Source organism: Alosa sapidissima, chromosome 5 (assembly GCF_018492685.1).
Source record: "Alosa sapidissima isolate fAloSap1 chromosome 5, fAloSap1.pri, whole genome shotgun sequence".
NCBI lineage: Eukaryota > Metazoa > Chordata > Actinopteri > Clupeiformes > Clupeidae > Alosa > Alosa sapidissima.
This window is the reverse complement of record NC_055961.1, coordinates 36416556-36428977: the sequence shown is the minus strand read 5'-3', so window position 1 is coordinate 36428977 and position 12422 is coordinate 36416556. Positions and strand designations below refer to the sequence as shown.

At 43.6% G+C, this 12422-nt stretch overlaps 1 protein-coding gene across 1 annotated transcript in view; it reads right to left on the bottom strand.

Annotated features, from left to right (window-relative positions):
* LOC121708599 (double C2-like domain-containing protein beta) overlaps positions 1–12422 on the bottom strand; it is a 65987-nt gene that overhangs the window by 18538 nt on the left and 35027 nt on the right. The window contains exons 3-4 of the mRNA XM_042091375.1: positions 8061–8135; positions 6201–6310 (exon numbers count right to left, since the gene is read on the bottom strand). Of these exons, the coding sequence (XP_041947309.1) occupies positions 6201–6310; positions 8061–8135 (185 nt within the window). The remainder of the gene's footprint in view (positions 1–6200; positions 6311–8060; positions 8136–12422) is intronic.

The window sequence follows — 12422 nt, the reverse complement described above, 5'->3', positions numbered from 1 at the left end:
TGGTTTATTTAAATAATCAAAACAGTGCAACTGTGAAAGTAAATTTAAGTAGAGAAGAGATTTGGCTAGTTCTCAAAACAATAATAACAACAAATGTTGAGCTGTGGGTCAAGGGTAAACATTCTAACCTTAAACACGCATGCAGAGAGCAAGCTAATTAGGAAATACAGAGCCACCCTCATCTAATTGGCCTTGAGAGGTCAGTCTCTTGGGCATACTTACTAGGCCTCCTCTGGTCACTCTCAAACAGATGTGAAAAATGACGCTCTAAAAAACACAACATGCTTACAATAAAGACTGCACTGAAAGTAGAGTAGCCAAAGTGGACTACTATTGAATGCGAGCTCGCCTTTGCAACAAAATGCCATGGCCGAGCAGAGCAGAGATTCGAACACGTGCCGTACGATTGAAAGGTTCTCTTACTTTTCTTTTCAGTCCTGAATGAATAGGAACTAGAACTCCTGGCCTCACTCGGCTTGCTATAGGCTGAGACTTTCTTTTAATAATGCAAAAGCCCCCTCTTTCACATCTTGACAAGACATTAACAAATAGAATTCGCTGAGCCTTTGAGATCACTTGGGTCTATTTTCCCACTCCTTCACGCCTCAGGTTGTCAGCTGTCTTCTAACACAGTTCTGTTGCTCAGTCCAGCTCCAGCTGTACAAGAGGTGAAACCACTGTGTCCACTAGCTGATGGCAGAAGAATCAATACTTAAGGCTACAGCTTGCTTCAGTGTTGACAGTAAAGATAAATTCATAATTGGGGCAACATCATCTTGTGGCATCTTTTTTCAGTGCAAAGCTTTCAGTTTGTTTTGGTGATGGATCTGGAGGTGAATCTGTGCGAAACAATGTCCAATTGTGCAATTATGACTTGTACACATGGATTTTAATGTTTTAAAAAGTGCTTCAAATCAGACCATTTATGCTACAGCATTTTTTTTTTAAGTCTACTTTAGTCTCACCTATGGATTGAGAGGCATTGAGAGGTGGTGACAATTCAAAATGAACAGACCAGACTATGATGGCCAGATCAGTTTTTTTCACTAGCAAACCCAATTTGTCAGTGTCTGTTTGTCTCGCTTCCAGCAGTCTGTTATCCACAAAATAAATCAATATCAAGGTCTTTTCTTAGACTGAAAGGTGGTTTTCCACAGTTAGATTTTCCTTCAGAACATGTTTATTTCTTGTTATGTTTTTATTTACATGAAGGACAAGAATGGCCCCTGAAGGCGAGGCCTACAAGGGAGAGTTTTGTTTCCATGGAAACTGGCAGCCTGAAGAAGCTCTGGTGCAAATTCCAAATGAATCATCAGGTGGGTCCTAATAATCAGCAAACTGCATTCACACAGACACACACACACACACACACACACACACACAGACACACACACGTACGCAGATGCACACAAACACATACACAACACACCACACATGCACACACACACACACACACACACACCTTTGGTTGGGCTGTCACACTTCCAACAATCCTGTAATGGCGATTTAGAGTTTCAATTATATTTCACCGGAGGCACTGAGACCTTTAACACAAGCAACACAGCTTTCATCACTTTGAGCGGTAGAAATGAAAATACACAAGAAATATACACCTTCCTCTCCTCTGCTGTTGTTGCCTGGTGCACTGAAACACCAGACACATCTACACAGCCCCTCGGAGATCTACATGACAGCTCACCTACAACTATCTATAGAATAACAACAAAAAAATGGATAAGGACAGTTATGTAATGTTCATGGGTGTTGGTAAATATCGTTTATCTATATAGAGTCAATATTGATATTAATTATTTTGGCAGACATTCGCCATAATAGGCCAAAGTTGAAGAGCTTTTGTCCGTTATTGTTCGTGCAAATATAGGCTGATTCATGTTCCCTTGCATTGTTTAACTGAGGTCCATGACTAGTCTGGCTTTCATCAGACCAAGCTCAATCTTTTAAGAAATCAAAAAATAAATAGCGGGCAGATCAGGCTGGGTTCACCCAGCCTAGTCCATAGGCACCCAATATTGTTTAATTTTCCGATTGAGATATACACGCTCTGGCTATTCTAAATGCAAAAATGCATCAGGGAGTTATGACAAAACGGTAACTAACAAACTAGATCCTAATAGAAAGCTGTTAGCTTCCCTAAGCTACAGGTAGGATTATAAGGTAGGCCTATTTACAACATAAATTGTCAATAGGCTATGCTGGCTATGCGACACAAATAAAATCTCCTTTGGAAACCAATGGCTTACGCCTTACAGTATCAAGCGGACTTAAACTGTCATATCGTGGCGAAAAGTTGTAATAACATTCACGCAGCTCCATGAGTCAAGGAAAGCGCGAATGAAGTAGCCACTTCTAAATGGGACCCACTACACAGTAGCTTAAGGTGTGTTGCTAAAGCAGCCATAATGAAATGAAGGTGTCATTGTTTGGATACTTCACACACACGTGCTTTTTAATTTCACAGACTACAACTACCAAGCTGGAATCAAAGCACATCGATTCCCCTCTCACACCCTGCACGCACTTAAAACAAAATAAACAGGCGTCTCAGTCTCACGCATGTATAGGCAAAACTGTATCAGACCGGTGTAACGTTGGTAAATCTTCCATTGCACAGAATGATTTTGTAGCACGTGCAATAAATGACAGTCGAAAGATACAAACAGTGCTGCTATACATTTGCTTGGTATAACCGCATTTACTGTATAGTTTTCTACAAATGCAATCAATCAAATGCCTCCATCACTCAACCAACGCTAACGGTAACATTACCTAGGTCCTTATTGATATTACAAGATTAACGTACCTGCAGTAAAAACCAAGCATGTCCGATAAACATCCTCAGATTTATTTCGGCTTCAAGAAGAAATGGGAATTACACTTCATGTGAACATCATCCTATCCTTATTAGATGTTCGCTGCGGTAAATTACAGTCCTTGTAGGAAGCGTCCATTGTTTTTTCCAACCCACTTTTAACTTCCCAACAAAATTACGTCTCACTGCAACGATGCGCCATCTAGTGGACAAACGACTACTTCTCGCCAATACTGAAAATGCAGCCATGATGATGATGATGAATATTTATTTTGGCTTTCTTTTAATCCTACTGAATTTGTAATTATGTATCGGCCGTTCTAATACCGATAGTATGTGGGTGCCTGTGTGTGTGCATGTGTATATGTGTGCACCGCCATTTACAGGCCAATGAGTGTACAGTCACTAAATGTACACATAACCTAATTTTTTTAGACCCCCCCATGGATGAAATTCTACGAAACTTGGCATGCCCCCAGAGAATGCCAGGTCAATCATACACATAATGTATATTTGGTCCCCGGGGACGAAATGAAATTTTTCCGTAAAAGTCTAGTGGGGCTACATACCCACCAAATTTCATGTACCCCGGTGGTTCGGTGTCCCGGGTATCAATGACCAAAAATTCAGGGAGTAGATGACGGGAAAAATTCTTGAATTGTGTGCATGTGTGCGTGTACAAATTTATGTTTATGTGTGTGGGTGTGTGTGTGTGTGTGTATGTGCGTGCTTGTGTGTTTGCCTGCGTATGTGTGTTTGTGCATGTGCATGCATGCGTACATATGTCTACTGTGTGAGTATGTGTCATACGTATGATTACTGTAAATGTATGTGTGTGCGTGTGTATCTGTTTATGCACATGTGTGCACATGGAATGGGTTAACATGACCCCTGGAGGCAAACATACGGAAAAAATTGGTCATCCTAGGCCCTACAGTTCTTAAGATATTCACAGAGAACTGTGTCTGCCCTACCCTCCTTTCGGGGGGTCCAGTCCAGCGGGGGAGGGCTACAGATCAAAACGAAGAATGACGGTTCCATGCTATCCATGTGGGGGTACATGCCCACCAAGTTTTGTGTACCCCGGTCTTTCAGTGTCCCGGGAATCCTTGTTGGTGTACGTCACTAAATGTACACATAAATTATTTTATTGTAAGGCCCCCCATGAACGAAAGTACACAAAACTTGGCATGCATTCGGAGGGTGTCATAATGATCCTACACTTTTAATTTCGTGCAGTTTTGACCTTGTCAGCCAGAGATATTGTGATGAAAACACCTAATTTTTTGCTTTTTAATTTTTAACTAGGTGGTGCTATACATGAAATAAGTGGTAATGGGATGGGTTGACATGCCCCCTTAAGACCAACATACATAAAAAAAGGTGGACCTCCTAGGCCCTACGGTTCTCGAGATATTCACAGAAAACTGTCTTTGGCCACCTACAGGCCAGTTGGTGTATAGTAACATAAATTAATTTATTGTGTGGCCCCCCATGAACGGAATTCCACAAAACTTGGCGTGCATACAGAGGGTGTCATAATGATCCAACACTTCCAATTTCGTGCAGTTTTGACAATGTTAGGTCACAGATACCTTCAATTACAACACCTCATTTTTACTTTTTTGTGTTTAACTAGGTGGCGCTATACATGAAATGAGTGGTTATGGAATGGGTTGACATGGCCCCTTGAGATCAACATACAAAAAAAAAAGGTCCTCCTAAACCCTACGGTTTTCGAGATATTCACAGAAAACTGTGTCTGCCCTACCCTCCTTTCGGGGGGTCCAGTCCAGCGGGGGGGCTACAGATCAAAACGAAAAACGATGGTTCCATGCTATCCATGTGGGGTTACATGCCCACCAAGTTTCGTGTACCCCGGTCTTTCAGTGTCCCGGGAATCATTGACGGAAATTTGGGCATGCGAAAAAGAAAAAAAAAAAAAAAAGAAATCTGACTAAACCTATATGACCGCCGCTTCGCTGCGCGGCGGTCATAATGAACGTAATAACACAGCATATGCACTCAATGACTACACAAACTACACCAATTACAGTGTCCGTGGGAGTGTGGCTAAGCAGCGATAACTAACAAAGGGAACACCACGGAGTAGCATGGGAAAAGTGTAAGGATGTAAGTTAGTGTATGCCCCCCCCCACCTCTGGATGGAGCCTTTTCTGCTGTCAGTCATGGCAAGTCAATGAGTAAGTCAATGCACCATGGCCGCCTTCATCAGTTATGATTACAGAGGGAGTGTGCTGAGCCTCACTGAGGACTGCTCCATTCTCTGGCACCATAATAAATAGTCTCAACAATGAGTCTTGAAATGGATGAGTTGGGTCGATTCACCGGCATGCTAGGGCACAGCGTGGGAGCAGCAGAGGTAATGAAACAGGGGTTGAACTGCCCAAATGATAGACAAATGGCACCCATCCCCAATCCAGGCCATCGATGAATGAAAAACATGAAAAAGTAAAATGCCATCTAACCACATTCGATGTTATTAATTTACAAATGTAGAGGGAGCATCCTGGCGAGGAAAAGGAAACTGTAATCAATAATGCCAGTGAGTAGGAAGACAGATTTCCTGAGGGCCATTACTGACCTTCACTAAACGCGAGCGTAAATCATTATAAAATACAAGAACAATGGCTGTAGCTTTCATTACTGAAGAATTACTGCCTGTAGCCATATGAGCTTGTGCCCAGTTTAATACCTTGTGCAATATGTTTAAAGAAAGAAATAGGATGGCAGCTTTAGGGGACTGTGTACAATAGCACACACAACATGTGTGTGTTGGAGCCTTTAGCTGTTAGACACACCACTAGTTGTAGTGTTTGATTACGTGACTCGGATGTGAGCAGAATTATTTCTCGCCAACCTGTGCTGCAGAGGTCCCCCTTCCACGATGTGCTTGCTGAGTCACATGGACTAAATCCCTGGCTGTTTAATCACCCTGCCAGGTGATTAAAAATAAACAGGTCCGAGAGGGGCAATAAAGATTAGACCAAAGACGAGGGCATTAGCCTCCATTCCCATGTATCAGTGACAAGGACCCGCAAGCGTGCACAAAATCTCCCACTCAACTCATTCAGAGCAGATTAGCAAGGAAATGCATGAAACACAAAATAAAAAAGAGTGACAAGACTGATTTATTTTTGTCTTTGTTCTTTTTTGTCTATGGAGAGCTATTTTTTTTTAATGTGGTGCTATCACAAAACAGCACATATGATTCGACCTCCATTTCATTGCTTAACAAGCCTTTTGTCAGATTGTCACTTAATTCTAAATGGAAAAAAAAAAATCACAATCTCACAATAGTGTTACTTAGCGTAAAATACTATCCATATCCAGCATGACGAACACGCACCTGAGTGTTTTGCGGACCATGTCCTCATCAGTAATGCCATAGTAGGTCAAGGTCTCACTCCAAACAGGGTTGAGGGTGTTGCGGAGGGTCTTGGTCCGGAGCTTGTTGGCCTGTGGAGATAAGAGAGACCGAGATGAGATACAGCGGAGCACAGGCTGCTGGCCTCATCCCACGGGGATGCCAGCATATTTACAGAACAACTGTCAATCAGTCCTCTTACACTAAATCCCAACTACACGCAATGCGAGCGAGCGTTAGCAAAAAAAAAACATTTTAATGACACTGTTTTCAAAGGATGCAAAGCAGTGTTGTGCAACATGATGCAATGGGATGTTTTGAGCAGAACCTTTGTTGGATGCCCGTCTCTATTTTCTTTCTGATGTAACGCAACAGAACGGCATATTTAACGGATTCAGTGTGGACAGAGAGCATTCAATGCTACATGACAGTCGCTCGCTCGGATGCAGTTAGGATACCATGTCAGACTCAGCTTAGGGAAGGAGACTGTCAGTGATGCACACGACCGAGCCAGTTAACCTGTCAGTCTCGCCCAGCAGCCTGCTCTTGTTGTCTGTCTTCGACTCTCTTCAGGACCCAGGCTCAGAATGGGTCGGAAAACAGGGTAAACATGTTGTTGTTTATTTTTACACATAATTACAATTGGAACCCCAGATTGCAATTAAGTCAAACAATGGAGCCATTTAAGTCAAACTGGGAATAAAATTAGATGGCAAACGCTGAGGATTAAATATGGTGATCACCAAGCAAAAACCAAAGCCTGTTATTTTACTGGAATAACTCCTGGTCTATACACCTGTTATATCTGTTTGTGGTCATTAAAACTACAAGTACAGAACATTAAGCGTAGGCAAGACTTAGATCATGAATACACATGAACCAAATTAACCAATTTTGAAACCTAATTAGCCATACTGTGTGTGTGTACTGAATTGACACCAAGCAATATTAAAACAGACACATTGTGTCCTTGAATCAGAACTGGGCTTCACTTGGCAGGTGGCCACAGCAATTGATCCCCACCAACAAAAACACTCAAGTCAGTAATTAAAGCCTGGATGAGCCACATCTGTGGCCCGCCGCCACTCGCTGCCACGTCAATGTGGAGCGCTCGGAAACATCCTCACACAAAGCCTCCGTATGCCGACATCCACACCCCATCAATTACCTAATCACTGTCTGAAGGAGAGGCCACTCTTACTGTAGGTCATCTAGTTTGTACAGTTTGAAACGGGCTGTACTAGACGGCTTGTGTTGCTGACGTCTAAGTGGATTGTTGGCAGGACAAGAAGTGGGCTTTTGCCACACACACACACACACACACACACACACACACACACAAAGAACAGGTTAATTATGATAAGGGAAAGGACATTAATTTGAGGGGCGGAATATGATCAGTGACAAGAAAGACAAGCTTCTGGATGGGTGCACATGGCGCCTGGCTTTGATTTAAAGCTTCCTCGACCCTTGACAGACGTTGTCAGCTTGAAATGCGAGTCTTTTGTTTTGTTTTTAAAACAAGGTGTCCTGTTTCTCATTCAGAAGCAAATGGACCATGGGCGACATCAACTCATACATCAGTTCAGACTGGATTGAGTGCAAATGGGTGAAGCAATAAACATCAGAAATGTTCTCAGATTTCTCAGATGAGGTGAGAACTGTGAATCTCAGAACAGAGTTCAGAACAGGGCACTACAACCAGGAGTGTAACAGACTTCATCACTGCCACTATCATTTCTTTTTGCAACTCCTTTGTCCATTGTGTTGTTTTGACTTCTGCAGGTTTTCTCTCTTACACTTAAAAGATTACACAGAGGTGCAGACACAGGCTGTACATACCTTACTTGCTCCAGGCAGCAGGTGCAGCTTCACATAGGGATCAGAGAGCCCATTGTGATCCATTGGTTTGAGTCCCTGTGGAGAAGAGAAGAAAGAGACTTTGTCTTTATGGAGGAAGTTCAGAATAACTGCCTGGACTTCAAAGCATTCAGATCCCCAAAGAATATCATTGTAGGACTCTCGTTAGCTGACAGAGACTTAGAAGTTGTCGCGATCCAATTTAAGCTGTCCACTTTCACTTCTGCCCGTTCCACTGCGTGAGGGCCCTTCTCTGTAAACGCTTGCTCATCCATCAACGTGTTTGAGACAAGGGGAAGCTTTGAGGGAAAAGCCAAAAGCCACAAACTGTTCTTTTACCATGTAACTGACTACATTTCAAAAGGAACATACAAGCAATTACTTTTCAAATGAAGAAGAAAAACAAAAATAAAGAAAAGACAAACAACAACAAAAACAACAAAGGCACAAAATTGGCTCCTTTTCATAAATGCAGGTTAGACCATAACATGTGAGAGCTGAATAACAACTGTGCAGTAAGCTGGAAACACTGACATACAGTACATGGCGAAGACTTTGAGGCAAAGATGATGGGTAATGTTTAATGGCCATTACAGCTAACTAACAGGAATAGTTAGTATAGGATTGCAACTGAGAATAGCAAGAAATGCCCTCAGTCTCAGTGATATCTGCGAACATGATAATAATTATCTATTTAAAGATTAGAGGCTAAGTTTTCCAGAGAGACTAAATGTGTACCAGGTGTAGTTGGCTGTTGTTTCATTAACAGTTATAAACTTTCTTCTCCAGCAGTATTCATCAAACTGTTGCCAATCTTGTGTATATTTAAGTGTGATCAATCAATTCTAAACAAATGATTCCAAGGAAGAGCATTGTAATGCAATGATTTAAATGTTAGTGCATTGAAGATGTATATTGATTTGAATACATTTGTGTCATCTATTGGACTGCAATGACAGATATTGTTCCGTCTCTGAGGATGGATGTCAAAATGATTTTTGAGATGTTGAATTGCAATTTCCTTCCTTTTTTTGGAAGGAAAGCCTTGCTAGCAGTAATCAATAACCCAGGGGGTGAGTGTTTTGACTGCATCGTTGATTTAAAATACAGGAATGACTCAACATTTTCTTTTCAAGGTAAAAAAGGCTTGCTTTAATCCTGCAAAAGAAAGAAAGATTTGGACCTACTTCAAGCGCTGCATTTTACTCCTACTCATTTCATATCTGGATTCTGTGTGCTATATAACACTTGTACAGACATGGAGAACTGCAGAACTGCAAACAATCCATCTATCTGAGCACACAGCACATTACACTAGGTGTGCCTTCAAACTGACCTAATATTACTATTGGCACTGAACATCTGGTGAGTTTGTCTAACACAAGGTATGTGAGGAACATGCTTGATCATTTAACCAGTGGTGGTTGACTTGAGTTAAAGGCATCCTTGCACCACTGTTCATCCATGAATGAGACAAACGTATTCCACTGTAACCCCAAGACTTTGATTATCAGCACAACAATCGCAACGAGAGATTTTCTGCTTTTCTGGGGTTTTCCCCATTACTTGAGCTGAGCGCCAAAGCAGACGCAGTGGGCCTCTGGACGTGCCACTTGACTCACATCCTCTGTACAGATTACAGATAAAGAAAACAAACCCTATGTGCCATGTAGCAGTGATGGTGGGACAAAGGCCAATGTGCATTACACAGAAAAAAAAACACTAAAGCAAATTAGGGAAGAGGAGAAGAGAGACATGCAGGTTCATCTCTTTTATGTCCACCGGCGCTAGCCAGTCATTTGTCCTGCTTGGCTCTCCATTACAGCGGGAACACAGAGAGCTCTCCCCCCCTCCTCTCTCTCCTGCACAGGCACACTGCTTTTTACCAAACAACAAACGCAGTCTTCTCATCTCCTCTACAAAGCTGCTTTCACACATCTACAGATTCAGTCAGCTGGGTGCGTTCTCGTCTGGGGGTGTATGTGTGGGTGTATGTGTGTGTGTGTATGTTTGTGTGTGTGTTTTGAGAGAGTGCCGATAGATGTGCTAACCTCTCTGAGGTTAATTCCTGCATGACCACCCATGGATTGATTGAGCTATCCACGAAAAACACATACATCTGAGAAACACTCACATCCTGTTCTTCCTCATTATGCTGGCAACTTCACAGCGTTAGAGCGCCACAAATCCCAATATGTTACAAATCCTTTCGCCTTGACGTGTGGACGAGCACCATAAACACCAGCGTTTTGAAAGGGGGTGGGGGTAGGGGGGAGGTGGTGAGCGTGATGTATTGAGAAGTGTTTACGAAGGCTTTTACTGAGTGAAGCACTTTGCTGAAGGTTCGGGCCACCCGTGGTGACATATGAGCCTGCGGCGGCGCTTCTGTGCCGGCCGTCTATAGCTGAGGATCAATAGATGAAAAGAGGCGGCCCGGGAGATTTGGAGCTCTGATACTGAGATGCCGCAGCCTGCTGCTGGTCTTGCTGGAGAGCTTGAGCTCGGGCCCAAGAAAAAGCTTTATCAAAGCCCTACTGGCAATAGGCACTCTCTGACCTCACCTGGCCATGAAAGGGATGTCTGACCAGCAGATCTGAGGGAGAAAAAGAGCTTTAAAAAGAAGAAAGGTGTCAACTGATGTCTTTTTCTCAAATGCAGAATGCCCACAGAGAAGAAGAGCTGTCTTGTTCTAAACGACCACCACCGCTGACAGACATCTCGTTTCTGACTGTCACTGTCATCGTCACTGCATGATATTCCTGACAAGTACGCTACATAATCAGTGGCACAAAACATAAGGAGATTTATCTAAGTGGGAGGCAGGCCTTTTGTTGAAGCTAGGCTGTGGCTAGGCCTTTCTTTCCCCCGGGAGAAGTCTTTGCTGTCTGATGATTGCAGCAGGGTTCAGGTGTGACCGAAACGAGTCAGACAAATGTGCTGACCTCCTGAGGAAGAGTGCAGCTCTGATCCCCCCACCACCCCCTCACTCTGAGATGCCCTGCAAATGTGCCTCCAATGAATGGGCTACCTCACAGCGTCCGTGATTGCCATGTTGCTAGTGAATAGGCAGTTGATCATAATTATGGTGGGGTGAGGTGGTAGGGGAGGGTGTGGGGATAGAGAAAGGCAGATGGGCACCATGCATCAGTGTATCCACTCGCCAGCGTCACACACCTACTCATTCATACCAATTTACTGGCGGCTGCCTCTTTGTTTGCGGGTTGGCTCCAGCTCTCTCTCTTGCTACTCTCTCACCAGCCCTGTGTCTCCTCACCTCTCAGGGAAAACACTTAACGAGGTCTTTATCTCTAAAATAAGCCACATCTGCTTACAAAGACAGCAGGTTAGTGGTGGGAAAGAGTGAGACAGACATCTAAAGCCTACCAAATGCCTGGATAGATAGAAGATATTTTCTCCTAATTAGGATTTTACTGAACCTTCACTTTTAATTGAAATGAACTCAATCTAAAGACTTGGCAAATAAGAGCATGGGGGAGAGAAGATCAATGAAACAATGAAATGTGGGGGTGATTTTTCAGCTTTAGAGGAATATCAAAACACAGATAGGTTAGATTAGACTCCTTAGATTTAAGGACTACATCATTTTGCGTGTGCGCAATTTTGTGACAAATCTATTCATGGAACAACAAAAGCAGAGCAGCACTGCAGCAGGGCTCTGATGCACCGGACTGCACTGGCTCTGTCACTATGTGTTTGCAGCAGCAGCAGCAATCACGGCACAGGCAGTCAAACAGCTGTGGCTGCTGGCTCCTGCCTCCAGCGAGCCGATCCAGGCTCTCTCTCTCTCTCTCACTGGAGCCGCCAGGGCTGGGTGGTGCCACAGGCGGAGGCAGTGGCACTGGGCTTCTTTTCAACCAGAAGGGACACGGTGGGGGGAATGGCAATATCTGTGTTTCTCATGTCAGCTGTGACTCAGAACAGTAATGGAGAGCAGGATGTGGTTTTTACAAGGAGACCACTAATACACGCCCCTTGTAGCATGATGGGGAAAGTAGTCTTGAAAAGCACACACGACACGTGCATCATTTGGGGAAAGCACTCTTGAAGCCCCCCCCCCCAAAAAAAAAATCACACTCTGTGCCATGCTGCCACTTGATGCATGCAGCTGGGACAAAAAGAGGCCCACTGATTAACACAGACGCACACGGCACAAGTGGCTCAGCAGAAAGGGCTGCTCAAAAACAGACCGCGTTTAACTTCAAACCGCATGGGGACCGGAGACGATGAAGGACTGATTGAGTGGAGCAAATGGTGGAAAGAGTGCAGACGAATGGAACCAGGAGCTACAGAACATGGGGAGTCAAGTCCTGGCGGAGAGAGATC